Source organism: Sinohyriopsis cumingii, chromosome 5, assembly GCF_028554795.1.
Source record: "Sinohyriopsis cumingii isolate HCF-2022 chromosome 5, ASM2855479v2, whole genome shotgun sequence".
In the NCBI taxonomy this organism is placed as follows: Eukaryota; Metazoa; Mollusca; class Bivalvia; order Unionida; family Unionidae; genus Sinohyriopsis; species Sinohyriopsis cumingii.
In genome coordinates, this window is record NC_142965.1 from 3,915,917 (window position 1) to 3,933,122 (window position 17,206).

Genomic DNA, 17,206 nt, shown 5'->3' on the forward strand with positions numbered 1-17,206 from the left:
CCGCCATGTATAGCCTATCATATGCTGAAAAATGGCGTTAAACCCTAAAAAAACAACAACTACTACTACCTACTACAGCAACTTGCTTAGTAAAGTTTTTGGTCCTAAATATATACCCTTTTGTACACAGTACTTTTGTATGCAAAAGTTATTCTGTACAGTAAAACTTGAATAATCAGAATACCGTATCTTTTGACTTTTCAGATATTCATTGTAATTGCAATTTGCTTGAAATTCAATCTTTTTATTACAATATTAAGAGTATTTTTATTGACTTTTAATTTTTAAGGGGATAGTGGAGCTAACTTAAGGGATTTATGTCAAGAAATTTGATAAAACAATTTGTTATTGTTAGGGATCATGATGTTGATGCATACTTTCTTACACAATATATTAATGATTACTACCAGTCTCACTGTTTTCTATTTATTTTAACTTGGGTAATGAAACAAGAATTTTAAAAAAGTGACAAAATGAAACTGTACTTTTGGCATTTTAATTGTATTCCTTACATTAAACCATTTGTGTAATTGCGATATGGTTCATTAGCTTGGATTTAAGGGCCTTGTTGCATATGATGGAAATATTTTAGTGGCCTTCAAAAATTCATTTCTCACAGGAGTTATTTCCTTTACTACCATGAAATCATTTATTTGTTTAATTGTTTAGCCAAATTGAAGTGAGGCCAGTGCACTATACTTGTAGGGCTATCTAAGGTATTTTCAAGGGAAAATATAACAAACATTCTTGAAATTCATCATATCCATTTCTACACTGTTCCTTGTCATCTCTCATCAAAGTAGCACTTTTAAACTTTTAAATTTTATGTATTTCCTTTTCATTGAAGGGTCATTTAAACAATATAAATTGCACATTCTCTTTGAAGAATAATATTAGCCTATTAAATTGTATGCATTTCCTTCTCATTGAAGGGTTATGTTAGCAATTTAAGTTGTATGCATTTCCTTCTCATTGAAGGGTTATGTTAGCAATTTAAGTTGTATGCATTTCCTTCTCATTGAAGGGTTATATTAGCAATTTAAGTTGTATGCATTTCCTTCTCATTGAAGGGTTATGTTAGCAATTTAAGTTGTGTGCATTTCCTCCTGATATTTGAAGAATAATATTAACAATTTACATTGTATTTTAAAAAATACTTCAGATACAGCCAACTATTATTCTGTTTGTCAGGCTGCATGCCAGGCTGTATATCAGGCTGCATGTCAGGCTATATGCCAGGCCGTATAAACCTCAATATGTTTTGTAGCTACATTGTCTACTCTGCGCCTTTGAGGACAAAGTAATCAAGAGTCACTTTTGCAGTATACCATTGTTTTCTTGTGTCACAAAACTAGATGATTAATTATTTGCATTCTCAGTATTGTATGTTTTTGTAATGAGTAGGGACAGAGTTTGTGTTGTGGTTTTTTTCCATCAGTACGGACACAATTTGTGTTGTGGTCTTTTTTCATAAGTAGGGACAATTTGTGTAATGGCCTTTTTTCCATCAGTTTGGGACAGAGTTTGTGTTATGGCCTTTATTCCATCAGTATCGGACAGAGTTTGTGTTATGGCCTTTTTCCCATCAGTAGGGACAGAGTTTGTGTTGCGGCCTTTTTTCCATCAGTAGGGACAGAGTTTGTGTTGTGGCTCCACCATTTTATCCAGCACAGTTCCATCAGTATTTCTGAGACCTAATTTTGTAGAAAAACTAATGGATGTTCCAAATGAATGGTATACCTTTGACATCCAGTATAATTGCCATGGCAGTCATTTCAGAACTCTTTATCATGACTACTCCAGAATGCAGGGGTCATATTGACATGTGGTTTTCCATAAAAGATTTGAGATGCTATCAGGTTTAGTCAAAATGAAAACCATGCCAGTTGGACATTCAATATGGCTGCCATGGCAAATCATCTTACTCCTACTTCTGAATGGATGGTGATATTGACAAGGGGATTTCAAAAAGACTTACAATATTTTCTTGGTTCTGAATAAAAAATGGTGTACCTCTGACATCCAATATGGCCACTGTACCATCTTTATTGAAAGTTTTCTTATGTCTCTACCTCCTGAATAGATAGCTGTATTGACATGGGGTTTTCACTAAAAGACTTATGAAGTCTGGTTGACCATAATTGATCAGGTTTGACATACCTTTGAACTGTTGTAGCTACAGTTGTTGACTTGGGATTTTCACAGACAGACTTCTCATGACATCTTGGTGTAGCTAATTGTTGACTTGGGATTGTCAGTAATAGACTTCTTAAGACAGTCCTTGGTGTAGCTAATTGTTGACTTGGGATTGTCAGTAATAGACTTCTTAAGACAGTCCTTGGTGTAGCTAATTGTTGACTTGGGATTGTCAGTAATAGACTTCTTAAGACAGTCCTAGGTGTAGCTAGTTGTTGACTTGGGATTGTCAGTAATAGACTTCTTAAGACAGTCCTTGGTGTAGCTAATTGTTGACTTGGGATTGTCAGTAATAGACTTTTTAAGACAGTCCTAGGTGTAGCTAGTTGTTGACTTGGGATTGTGATTGAAAGACTCCTTTTGATATTGTGATGTATCATTGGGCAAGGCACTAAATAACAAACTTGTGTTGATGTGCCATAAAACACCAGATCAAACCAAATTATAGTCTGATAATACAAACCCGTTTGTTTGTACCCCCCTACCGATTTAAATAATGGAAACATTTAATGTGATAGAAAGTGCAAGGAACTTAGTCAATTCATTCATTGATTTATAGTTTCTAACCTGACTCTGAGTAGAGTGGCCCTAACACTGTCATCTTATGCGCATTTCATGCTTAATGGAAGTTTTCGGTGTGATAGATGGACATGCTCGGATCCATTTCCAGTTTCTGGACAAGTCCATTTTCAGCAAAGGGGTGTATCACGACTACACATGTACATACATAAGTCATCTGCTTCCGATATTTACAATGTCAAATCAAGCAAAGGAAAATGACAACTATGTTTTTCATGTGGATTTAACAAGCAGTTTAATTTCTATGTTCATGTATGCAGAGGGATGTAATTCCAAGCTCTCAAAGTTATGTAATTTACGCAATTATTCAGCATTGCCGAACAGGATGAACTACATCATTATGTCGTCTGATGGGAATGAACTAGCCTATAGTGTATGCAATATGGCGCCATGTTAGTATGGAAAGTCCGTTAAGCATGAAATGGTGCAGGGGATGGCAGCATTAGTGCCATTCTGGTCACAGTCAGGTTAGAAATTATAAATCAGTGATTCAATTGAGTTAGTTCTGTGCACTTTTTATCACATTAAACGTTCTCGTTTTTTAAACTGGTTGGGAGGTACAAGCAAACAGGGTTGTAGAGTCAGACTATAGTTGGTCCAAAATCAAAAATGGTACTGATCAGACATCCAGTTCGATGGACATGGTGCAAGCTTGTAAAATTTGTCAATAGCCCCCTGTATGGATTGGTCATATGGACCTGTTTCATCCAAACGTTCTAACCATATGTAGTTTGTTCTAAATGAAAATGGTGCCAATGTGATCACTTGTAATTTGACAAATATTGTAAAAACTACCTCTCCAGAACAGATGGTCCTGCATGAATCTTTTTTAAAAACTACTTTCAGGCAAGTTTATTGTTTTTCCTTTATTAATATGATGTTTGTATAACTTCAAATGGATGCTTCAATAGACATTCTGAAAATATTTTTCATGTTCTCCTGAATGGATTGTCATACTGACATCAAGTTTTCACTAAACACTTTTGCAGTATGTACCTAGTTATACAAAGGGTACTTTCTGGCCTCCAACATGGCACCATAGCCATCTTGCAAATTCTTGTTACTATTTCTCTGGATTAAATGGTGCCATGGGTATGCATTTTTCACTGAAACAAATCTTGCAGTATTTAATTGGTTCTGACCACTGAATATTGTAAAGGATGTTTTAAAACCAGACTGACCGCAAGTTCATTGATCTTCTATCCATGACATCAGGTTCAAGGTCAGAGGTCATGATAAAAGCTTGATACTGCATTTACAGTTATTATTTGAATATGTTTACCAAAGATAAAAAAATGGTTTTGTCACTAAGTATGGTATGTAGGAGTTGCTCATGAATACCAGAGATGGTTTAAGTACATGGCACTTAAAAAGGAAAAATACACTTTGTCTAGGATTCCTGAAACTATTTTCATTTCAGTAGAACATTTGTCTGTCTGCCCATCCATGCATTTATTTGTTTATTCATTTGTGTAATTGTACATCACATGTTCTTGTCCACTTGTTAATTCGAAAGATAAAATAATGAAGCCTGGTGCACTTGCACGTTATTACTAGAGAGTCTTAATGTCAAGGTCAATGATCAACATTTTCTATCCTGTTTATACTTAAATTTGATGGTTGCTTGAGTTAGACAGATGAAACTTGGTTCATTTAAGTATCTTGTCAAGGTGAGTTGAATGTTACAGTAATGCATCGTCAAGGTCACAGTTGTAGATCATAGTGCAGGCTTTATTTGTTCAACTAATTCTTAAGATATTTTTCAGATGCAGACAGGAAACTTTGTTCTAATACATGTATTTGTATTATGTCTCATTAGTTTTCATTGAATATGGTGCTGGTCTTATCTTATATGGGTTATTAATATTTTGTTTCAAGGTCATACTCATAGGACAGAGTGTGTGGGATGGCCTGTTGTCCATTTCTGTTAGCACAAGGTTGTTCTCATTACTCCTAAGTTGCTCACGGAATTTCAATAAAAATTTACACACACATTTATCACAAGGACCAGCTGGTCCAAATGAACAAGATAATGCACAGACATCCAATATTGCCATTACAGCAGCCATCTTGAAGATATTGTAATCACTACAAGTCATATCATGGAGTTTTCTTGAAAGACTTCATATGATGTCTGGTTGGTCCTAAATGAAAATGATGCCAACCTGAGGTCCCTTATAGTGACCACCATCTAGAAAATCTTATCACTAATCTTCCTGAAAAAAAAGTCGTTTTGACATGAAGTTGTCACAAGAAGACTTCTTGTGATGTCTAAGTTGGTACTGAGCGAAATTGTGGCAATCAGACCTGCAATATGGCCACCAAAGTTGCCAGCTCGAAAATCTTGTTACCACTTCTTCTAGACGGCTGGTCATATCTTTATTGTGCTTTCACCTAAAGACAACTTTGATCTAGTTGGTCCTAATGGAAATGGCTAAAATCTGATATGATCACTGTGGCAGCTATCTTGAAAATCTTGATACTCCTCTAAAACAGAAAGTCCTATCAACAAGAGGTTTTCACCAGGGGACTTTTTTATATTGTCCTGTTGGTCTTTAATGAAGATGTTGCTGATCTGCCAGTAAGGTCCAGTCACTGACCAACATAGCAGCCATCTTGAAAATATTGATATCGCTAATCCTCTTGAACCATAGGTCATGCTGACATGGGGTTTTCATTAGAAGACTTTTTATGATGTCTGATTGGTCCTGAATGAAATATGGTGATCTGAACTTCATTATGATCACCAAGGTTGCCAGCTTGAAAATCTTGTTAGGACTATTTTTCCTAGAAATTTGGTCATATCAGCTTGGTGCTTCTGCTAGAAGAAGTCATAATATCTGGTTGGTCCTTTGGTGCTATATCAAATATGGCTACCATGCCAGTCATCTTGAAAATTTTCTTGTTACTCCTTTAAACAAAGCCATTTAGCATGAGATTTTCACCTAAAGATGTTTTATAATGGCTTGTTGATTCTTAATTAAAATGGTGCTGAATGAACCTATGTCCATTATTGCCACCACATTTGCAGTTTTAAAATTAGTTTTAACTGCTTTTAAATGAAAAGTTGTGCTGGTGTGGGGTTTTCTTCAGAAAACTTCTTCCAGTGTTTAGTTGGTCCTAACTGAAAATGATGCAGTGTGTCCCCAAGGAATAATTCTAATCCTTCCATTGAATAGCTTTATCAATATGGGGATGTTACTGATAGACGACTTGTGATAATTAGCTGTCCTAAATGAAGATGGACTGTCGTACATTTAAAATGGTTGCCATGATGACTCTTGAGAATCTTATTGTCACTACCCTTCCAGTTAGGTTGGCCATCTTGAAATGGGTTTTTCACCAAAAGACACCCTTCCAGTTAGGTTGGCCATCTTGAAATGGGCTTTTCACCAAAAGACACCCTTCCAGTTAGGGTGGCCATCTTGAAATGGGCTTTTCACCAAAAGACACCCTTCCAGTTAGGGTGGCCATCTTGAAATGGGTTTTTCACCAAAAGACACCATTCCAGTTAGGGTGGCCATCTTGAAATGGGTTTTTGTACCAAAAGACACCCTAATCCTAATGAGGTATGTTTGGTTCTAGGTGAAAATTGTGCCAACAGGACATCCAGTATGTCCACCAGAACAGCTAATTTGAAAATCTTACAATATCGTATAGAATATCAGGGATGGTTGCAACATGCAGTCAGCTTTTGAAAGGTTGAAATTTTCATATCTTGAGTTCCTTTAAATACTTTTAAGCCAGGAGAGTGGAGCCCCTTACATGTTAATTGTTAAATGTCTATTTTTCAGCATCTCGTCTTCTTACTAAAAACATAATGCAGCTTTATTTTAGAGAGCTGACTTCACATGAACTCTGTGAATGTCAGTACCTGTCTGGTATGTGGATTAGGTAATTATGTAGATTAGGTAATTACATTTTTTTTGTTCACTACATAGGTAGCAATAATCATACATCACTCCATTTTTTCATATCTGTATGACCTAGATATATTTATTTACTCTATTTGCTCTTGGGATTTCACCATCAGTCTACAGTGTACATGCACCAGAACCATTTCTTTAACCTTCACACTGAGCACTATGTAATAATATACCATAATTACAGTAAGCACAGGGGATTGTATTGCAACACAAATTGTTTTAAAATGACATGGTGCACACTTCAACACCTCTCCTTGTTCAAATTTTTATAAAACTTGGAGCCTCTTGCTTCTTAAAGAGAAATTAAGTAAATGAAAGCTTGAATTTGGACCAAGAAAAATCAAAACAATATTACTGATTTTTTGTATCCTTTTTCCTTCAATACAACCCCCTCTACTGCAAATTTAGTCTGTTGTGACCTTGACATGGTTGTATGCCTTATGCCTTCATGCTTAACCTGGACCTATATAGCAGACAGAGTTAGTCCAAGGGCATTTATAGTCATTTTTGCAGCTTAAATTTGTCAGCACATGTTTCAGCATGTAAGCTAATAGATATCAGATATAGTTTGTACCATATTTCCTCCAACATAATACCAGCCCAACCAAGAGCAGCATATATATATATATATATATATATATATATATATATATATATATCCCATTCATTATGCTAGCAGATTAGGGTCTATACAATTTGCTTGATTAATGATTTCAAGCAATACTAATCTGCCAGGGCATTATGGGTGGGCAGATCTAGGTCTTTGCTGTTCACATTTAGATGTATGTCATTCAGAGATAATACAGTCATTAAATGTTTTGACATTATTTACTTTATTGAAAGAGACTGGTTGTTATAGCAAGGTACAGTACAGTGTTGTTATAGCAAGGTACAGTGTTGTTATAGCAAGGTACAGTACATTGTATTAAAGTACAGAAGGGATCATACGTACAGTATTAGATACAGTGAGCAGCTTGTAAAATGAATGATGCTGCAAACATTTCTTTTTTTTCAGTCAGTACGTCGTAAGTTAAGACAGATCTGCCTCAGTTCTTTTAATACTGGTTTGTTTTTTGGTGGGATTGGGGTCGGGCATGGATATTGTGTTTTGCACAGGTGGTGTCATGAAATTAGTATGAAAGGCTACACTGAATTTTGAAGCAGCTTTGGGTCCATAATTCACACAGAGAAAAGTCCAGTTTAGAGGGCATGGATTAGTGTTTGTGAGCAAGGTTGTTTTCATGTCGCCATCAAAATTCATTCTGTATTGTTCAAAAGACACGTCTAATATGAATAATTTGCCCTTCACATCCCACCCTCCCCCACCCCAGCATTTCCATTTAGAGACTTGCTGGTTCATGGGGAATTCTGTAAGTTTTTTTTTAAACCTTGAATATGTTTACTTTAAATCACAGAATTCTCAATTATTTCTCAAAGTTCACTGCACAGTCACATTTTATTTTCAAGCCCTACTTTATTTCTTTATTAGATTCCATCTATACTCAGAAATTTCTCCCTTTTTTGCAGATGGAAGGTGGAACTTTTCCCTTTTATGTTTTCAGATTTAGTATGGACTCTCTTGATGGCCTATTTGAAAGGTCATTTGTTCCATTATAAAGTGCAGTTGTCATGAGGGTTACTGCTGCTGTGTCACAGTTGTGAATCTTTTTTAAGGAGGTTATCCATTCTTTTTGCCTAGTGTTATCCAATCATTTGCCTTGTGTTAACTTTGCCTAGTATTCTTACCTTGTATCAAGGTATATTCTAGTATATAGGACTGATAATAGCAATAGGGCTGGCTCATTTGTTATGGGTGACCTATATACACTCTATACAGTCTGTATGTACCCACTTGTAAGTCAGATCCAACTGCATGCTTGATAGAACAAGATCTTTTATTGCATAAAGTGCTGACAGGTTTTGGTGTATGCTTGATAGGCCAAGATCTGTTATTGCATAAAGTGCTTGCTGTCAGATTTTGGTCTATGCTTGATAGAGCAAGATCTATTATTGCATAAAGTGCTGTCAGATTTTGGTCTGTGCTTGATAGACCATGATCTGTTATTGCATAAAGTGCTGACATATTTTGGTTTATGCTTGATAGACCAAGATCTATTATTGCATAAAGTGCTGACGGATTTTGGTCCATGCTTGACAGACCATGATCTATTATTGCATAAAGTGCTGATGGATTTTGGTGTATGTTATTAGGAGTAATAAGAACAAAACACATCAGCACTGATCAGCCCATGATAGCAGATCAGGGTCCATGTTTTGCAGTTGGACTTGCAGGCAAGTATCTATGGTGCTGCAAATAATCTTAAAAATAGGTGGGGTACCGAAAGGAAAGGATTATTCATTTACTGATGCCAAATTTTTCATGATGAACAAAAGGCAGAAATCTCGTTATATGCTTTTTATATATCATATTTGTTCATAGTCATATTGCATTCTTCTAGAGGAGTGCACAAATAGAGGAAATGAAGTTCATAAATGTAGAAAGAAAGAAAGAACTTTGGATGCATAACAAACATTTAGCACATTTTAATTTGTAACCTGCAGGATTTGGTATTCCCTCAAGAATGGGGTCAAATTCTAAGCAATACATAATATGTAGATGACAAGATCTGGTGGAAGTAACCCTCGCAGTGCCAAGGTACCAGAAAAGTGAATACCAGGGATTCACACTACTTTTAACATTGAAAAATTCAATTGAATGGAATAATGCCTTTGAGTCCAGAGAGTTGTACGGTTTTCGGATTTTGCATCATTTGATTGCTTTTGCTGTCATATACCCCTTGTATGCTTTGTAATGAAAAAAGCTCAGATGCATATTGGGAATCAAAGAATTCTGAACAAAAACTATTTTTATCAGAATAGCTTTATCTAGGAAGGAACACTTTAGGGCTGTATTGTATTCTAAAGTTAAATATAGATAATTTTCTAATGTGTTGAAACCATTAAATGGAGGTAATTTAGTTTTGTATTTGATATTGCTCATACTCTGTAAGTGCATGGTTTTAGTTCTTTCATTGAAATTTGTTTCTTTTTTCCTTTGTCATTTTTCAGAAGTTTTATCTTTCTGTTAATTTCTTTTTTCTAGGGTGGTTTGATTGGAGAGCTGGCATCATTAAAGATTACATCCAATGGAACCCCAGGGATCAAGATCGAACTGAGTGATCGAGAAAGACGATTGAACTGGGAGAAGGGACAGATTGACTACATGGATAGAGATTCATTCTCAAATATTCAAAGAAAACTAGACGAGTCTTTGAATAGTACTACTTCCCCACCTGCCCTGCCAAGCACAGTATCTCCATTTAGTAGTGGTGGTGTAAAGAGTTTAACAGATCCAGCTGCATCTTCTCCTCCTGCCAAGCCTGCAAGCACAACATCTCCTTTAACTAATGGTGGTGTGAAGAGCTCAGCAGAAACAGCAGTGACTTCTCCTCCTCCCCAGCCTGCAAGCGCAAAACTTCCATTAAGTACTGGTGATGTAAAGAGTTCAGCAGAAACAGCTGTGACTTCTCCTCCTCCCCAGCCTGAAAGCTCAACACCTCCATCAGCCAGTGGTAGAGGCCGAGGTATAATGATAACAGCAACTTCCAGTGTCAAGCCTGTAAGCTCAGAAAAGAAGAGTTAAGTAGACAGTATCAGGAGAGACCTAGGGAAAGAATGCAGTTAATGTATGGGAATAACAAGACAACTTTTGCAAGCTTCAGCTCTGTTGCTACATTTTCATGTAACACTAGGTGGGCAAGTGAAATGTGAAATTACCATAAAAATTTATTGTATCCATGGCCTTGTGGATTTGAATAGAAAATTGTGTAAGATTTCTATATTGACCTTGCGGCTAATTTTTTTTTGAAGTGAATTGGCAGTTTAATTCTCAGATTGTCAAATTACATGAATGATAGGAATGGTACATTCATGATACCAGTGTACAGGTCTTTTATTTTGGTTTTCAGTTTGGTCTTTTGTACACTATATGGTGAGTAGGTTGACCTTTGCTGGAAATTGTGTGTATCTTTTGTCAGTAAAATACGTTGGAGAAGATAAATCATAGCCTTTTATTTTTTACAGGTGGAATTTTGCTCCAAGATTGTTGGTGTATTTTTCTGTTTCATAGATTTGTTCAATTTTGGAGCAAATAATTTCTTATTGGCCATTGTAGCTAGTTCTCTGGGTCATCTGTTGACAAAAAGAAAAATGGAGAGTCATGGTGTTGCCAACTGAGGTAACTTTGACATGAGCCTGGCTTGGGGCTTATTGATGGAGTAAGACTGGTAGTAGTTCAAAGCACATTGTGTGGCAAGTAAACATTTGACAGTTCATTTGAAACCTGATATAGCCACGAAAACAGTTTTAAAATATATGAATAAAGTTTGTTTTCTTGAAACAGTGAGGAATGAATTAAATAACAATACAGTTCACAGTGCTTTTACTTTTGGTTTTTGGTCTGGTGCACTTTAGGGAGGGCAGGTCTGCTCAAATATTATGCACATCTTTTGGTAGTGAAATATGGAGGGCAAGTGAAATATGGAGGGCAAGACAACTCATAGCATACTTTACTTGCACCCCCACCCCACCCCCCGAGGTCAACAGAAGATGAGGTTTGTATACATTTATCACCTGTGCATTGATATTGTGAATGTACTGTTGTAAATGTATGATAAAGAGGGAGGTAAAAATTAATGTCATTTGCAGGTGAGACAAAACCATTTCAGACTTGTATAGGTTGTTATGGGTCATTGCTACACTTGTCTATGAAATAGTTTTTTATTTTTTATAAATTCAACATTAGTATCTTTTTGGGGGGCAAATTTAGTTTAGAAATGAGGTATGTTTTTGGAATGTTCAAGAGGAATAACGTACACTAATTTATGGTTATTATTGGGGGGGTTCCTAAACTTTTCTCTGATACTTGTACTTTAAGTGAGATTGTATAGGTTTTCTGTCACTATATTAAAATTTTTTAGACCTGGAGGATTTTAGAATGTTATAATTAATTAGAAATCTTGCACAATAAATTAGTCTTGTACCCAAAGTCTATTCTTTCTTTTGTACTTGATATTAGCTGCAGAGTGAATTCAACTACCGTGTATTCTATCGGAAGTAGGATTTTTTTTGCCATGTAGTCATATAGACTTTTGGGTTGTATTCATTTGGTTGCCATGGATACAAAATAGCTGCTTCTACCCCACATTTCTATATGACAGAATTGTTTTTTTTTAATAATGAAAGCTATGTACTTGTATATTCCTCACTGATGCTGCTTGTCCAGTCTTACTGTGGTTGTTGCTGGGTTTGTTGGATTAGAGTTGTCTTGCATATGTTGTATATTAATCATATCTTTAAATTGTTCACAAGTTGTTTGTCAGTATTTGTTTAAAAAATTATGCATCCTTCAGAAAGAAAATGTTTTAAAGAAGACATTTGCAAACTCAAATTGGGAACAGTTACAGACTTGATTATACACGTCTGAGGGAACACTGTAGTAGGGTCGCAGGTTTGATATCTGCACATGCCAACCCATGTTAGATGCCTCAGTGTGTCCCTGGGGAAAGACAATGTTTTGATTTCCACTGTGAATAATATGTTCAATGTGCCATTAAACTAAACAGCCAGTGAACTCATCTGAACCATCCTCATGTCCTTAAGTGAGTTAATATAATTGAGTTTCTAATGTAAATAGCTCCATTGTTTCCCTTTTCCCAGCCCCTGTTACAGGTAGGTAAGCACATCAATTAGCTATGCTATCACAGACAATGTTATAACAGTTTCCATTCTAACATTGATACATTTTGAATTTGTGACTAATAGTTTTGTTTATTTTCTGTTTTCTTTTTGTATTATTGTTTTGTTACTTAAAAGTCAGAAAGAAAGGTTGGCCACATTCCAACATAATGTTTAGTGTACAAGTCAAGTCTGGCTGCATAGAACATAGACCCTGATCTGACATCACATAATGCGCTCCTCACAGAGCCGGATCTGTGCAGTTTGCCACTGGACTTGACATAAGAGAAAGTACATATATAGTAGCTTTTTTTCGGATGAGTTTTTTGTAAAGTTCTTGTTTAGCATCTGGCATTTGGCAGGGATTTATCTTGAAGTATGTTTTCCTTGTGTGAAAACAAATTTTAGTTATTGATATCTAATGTTAAATCATTTACTGGTCAGTCAGGCCAGTAGGACATGCTGTACTAGGTATGTCTGTAAATGTGTTACTGATTGATTTTTGTTTCTTTCTTTCTCATCTGCATTTATCAACACTGATAAAATTTTGTTTCAACTTGACAAGAATGCATTTCACTGCATAAAAGTTTCAGTTTAATTTCAGATTGCATGTGAGCATAAGATATGGATTTGTGTACATGTATATGAATGCACATGTATATGAATGTACATGTATATGAAATATAATTTATGGATGACTTGATTCACACACACAAGCATCCCTTTTTTTTGGATCAAAAGACTACCATTAGTCAGTTCTGAAGTTTATATATGCATTCTTGCACTCAAAACTTCAACTGGACTTGAAATTTTGACATCCTGTTAGGCATTATTGGGACATGTTGCAAAAAAGACACAAAGTTGGACTCTTATCAAACTTTAAATATTTAATTGGTCATTTAGTTGAAGGCAGCCAGTCAGACCTCATAGTTTGAATTAAGGTTAAGTTTGACCATGAGAATGGTTTTTTAATCATGAAATTTTAGGTCTACTGAGTACAGACCAGAAGTGCTTGTTGCCCATCATTTTGTTGGCACAATTTTGTTATTGTTACTCCTGAACTACTTGAGAGATTGCTGTGAACATTTATACACATTCATCCCAGGGTTTTGTTAGTCCTAGATACAAATATTACAGCACCTCTTAAAAGGATGGTTATATCAGCATGGGGTTTTCATTAAAAGACTTCTGATGTCTAGTTGGTCTGGTTGGTCCAAAATGAAATTGTGCTTATCTGATGTCCAGTATGGTCTCCATGGCACCATCTTCAAAAAATTTTTATTGCTACTTCTCCTGAATGGAAAGGCATATTGACTTGGGATTTTCACAGAAGCTTTTCATGATGTCTGGTTGGTCCTAAATGAAAATGGGGCTTCCCAAAAGTCCATTATGACCACAACTTTCAATATCTTGAAAATCTTGCTATCACTATTCCACCTGGATGAATGGTCTTATCGTCATGTTTTCAATGAAAGACATCCATTTATAGCCATCATGACAGTCATCTTGCAAATCTTGTTACTGTTTCTAGATATAAAGTCATGTTGATATGGCGTTTTCATCAGAAGACTATGATGTCTGGTTGGTCTTGAATGAAAATGGTGTGAATCTGACCTCAAATATGGCCACCATGGCAGCCATCTTGCAAATCTTTGTTGCTGCTGCTGTTCCTAAATAGAAAGTAATATCAATATGGGATTATCACCAGAAGACTGGATATAGTATCAGGTTCATCTTAAATAAAAGTTGTGCCAATCTGAATGGAAGGTCATATCTATGTAGGGTTATTACAATACTAATTATGGTGTCGTGTTGGTTCTGAATGAAAATTATGTCATTTGACGTTATATGGCTACCATGGTGGACATTTTGAAAATCTTGTATAGGTAGGCTACACTAGAATTGAAGGTCAAATTGAAATTAGATTTGTTGCAAAACACTTCTTATGATATCTACTTGGTCCTAAAGGAAAATGGTTTCTAGCAGACAATATGGCTGCCACAATGGATATATTGAAAATCTTTTCACTAATCTTCCTGACCTAATGATCATATTGGCATGGAGTTTTCTCCCGAAGTCTTCTAAAGGTGTCTTATTTATCTTTAAAAAAAGGGTCCTATTTTCCATCACTTATGGCCATCACAGCAGCTGATTTGAACTGCTTATCAATCCAGAATATCAACCTTGAAGGTACTAATCTGTCTTTGTTCTCACTTGGTATAATGATTTAGTGTCCATTTTACTTTTATGGTATGCTTCTTTACAGATTCTCTAATCAGAAAGTTATCTCATTTGATCTGAATGCCAGGTGCAGCATCACAGTAGATGTGGCAACTGGTTATCGCTTATGTTTGTATGTTACTGTATTATTGTTCTGTTATTAATTGGAATTCAACATTGCAGAAATCAGGGACACTTGAAAAATCCTTAAGAACAAACATTTTGCATATTAATGTCCACAAGATCAGAGATGATGATTGATTCTGATCAGAAATGATTTGGGACGTAAGAAAGCTTTCTTTAAAGTCAATGAAGACCACCTGCTCTACACTCAGTGCCAAATTGTTGCAAATAATTAATTAGAAATCTAACCTATTACATGTTCTAAGGAATGTGCATTGTTGGTGGTCCTGTTTCTACTCAACCTAAAAATTTCGAAAAATTTATTTATTCTTAATTATTTTTTTTATGTTTTCTATTTTAATACAAGTTACAATTTGTAAAAAGGCATATAGATTTATATGATTTGCATATATGATGAATTAGTTCTGTATGATTTACTTGAAGTACTGAGATTTGTGAAACCAATTTATTTTTGGGAAAATTCAAAGACTAGACTGAGGCATTGATGGTGAAGTGTATTTGTCTTATTTGTGTCGGTTTTCTGAAAGCTTAATTTTGTTACATCTACAATGCATTTTTATCTGACAGCCTAATTTAGTTACATCTAGATTGCCAATGCGTTTTTCCAGAATTGTTGAAAAAATGTCATGGTATATATGAAAATTTTGCTAGAATAGATTTTTCGTTTTGTGACTGAAGTGTTTTACAAGTGATCCACCCAGTAGTAGTGTGTTGTAGGATATAAGGTATAGGCATATATCCATATAATAAAATTATAAATTTGTATCTTGTACCAGTAACACTATATATAACACATTACAAAATGCAAGGATAATAAACTTTCATTTTAGACAGTATTACTCCAGTATATTGTATTGTTTTTAAAAAATAATATTCCTTGTCCTAAAGAATATCTTAAATTTTCTGATTTCTTCAGTTAGATGTATTGAAAAATCCTAGTGAGCAGATGATTGAGATAAATGTAGTGTTTTTTATCTTTGAACTAGATCTGTTCTCTAAGTTGCATCATCACTGGTATACTGACAGCAGCATATGCCAAGATTTATTCTTTGAAGAGTCTGGCATTGCTTGTCAGCACACAGCTTCTGTACCGATACATTTCTTGCTTGGGGCTTAGAACCCAGCATTTATAATGGCAGCTGTTGATCAGGAAAGCTTAGCAATTTGAGCCTGAGCTGGCACTTTGACTGAACATTTACAGTAAATTTTATTCTTTTTCAAATATTTAAAGAAACAGAATTAGAGCAAATTAATAAATCAGACCACTTTTCATGTCAGATTTTTAAAAATTAAATGAGAAATACTGACTTTCAGTTAGAATTTTTTGAATCTGTCCTGAATATAATCCTTAAAGATGTACTGTAGTATCACTGATTTTCATTGGGTATCAATTTTAGCAGATTTTATTGTTGTCCCAAACCACAAATGTAAAGACCCATTGAGAAATTAGGCACACATGATAAGGAACCCCAACCTCCATTTTCTTACTGTGTTTCATTCCTGCAGATCAGAATAGTTGTTTGGTAAATCAGCATCATCTCTATTATCAGGTAATACAATGATAGCTTTCACACGTGTTTGCTTTATTTGTACCCTTTCTAAGGAAGAAATTGCATTTTATATAGTTTTAATGCACACATATCTAGATGGTATCCAGTAACTGTCAATTTCTACTTCTTGCCCTCAATATGTGTGATATAAGAACAGAGAATTACTGAAAATAAAAGGATGATAAATGATATTAGTGTGTGAAAATTTGATTTAATACTTTAATTCATATCAAGTCTTCGTTCAAGTGAAATATTTGTCCAAAAATTTAAATACTCAACAAAATGCATAATTTCGTCTCTGCATGCTTAATCCCAATGAAAAACATGGCTGTAAAATGCTATTACTGTGCAGTTACTGAACAAACACTATTCATGTACACTAATTACTGCAAAGTATTGAAGCTCACACTTAACCAATCTTTGGACAAAACCGCAAAATCAACACCAAGTCAGAGTCTGCTTGTACACGCGTTTGTCAGGTAAATTCTGAAATTGTTGAATTAATTCCAATATTCTCAAAGTCTTGGGTCATGGGACTGAACTGAGCCACTATTGTCCATTGAGTATGAATTCATTGATGCAGTTTTAAGTATGGTGGTTGGAGTTGGTTCATATATGAGACAGGCTCAAACAAAGAAGTAATTCATTCTTTTTTTTTTTTTAAGTTGACATATTTACACTTGTAACAGCTCTGAATACATGAAATCTTGACACTGCTTGCCAAGTGAATTGAGCAAGGGGGCAGACAGTCATATGCTCGATTCACATATGGAATGATGACATGCGAACAGACTGGGATCTGTAAATTGAATTTTACCACTCTTAAACTATTAATGAGATGGTCCTCAGAAAGTA

The 17,206-nt window shown here is 35.2% G+C and overlaps 1 protein-coding gene across 1 annotated transcript in view; it reads left to right on the forward strand.

Annotated features, from left to right (window-relative positions):
• LOC149798548 (uncharacterized) overlaps positions 1–16,540 on the forward strand; it is a 134,663-nt gene extending 118,123 nt beyond the window's left edge. Inside the window, exon 8 of the mRNA XM_089957353.1 lies at positions 9,805–16,540. Coding sequence (XP_089813479.1) covers positions 9,805–10,344 — 540 coding nt within the window. The 3' untranslated portion in view covers positions 10,345–16,540. The remainder of the gene's footprint in view (positions 1–9,804) is intronic.
• Positions 16,541–17,206: the final 666 nt, after the last annotated feature.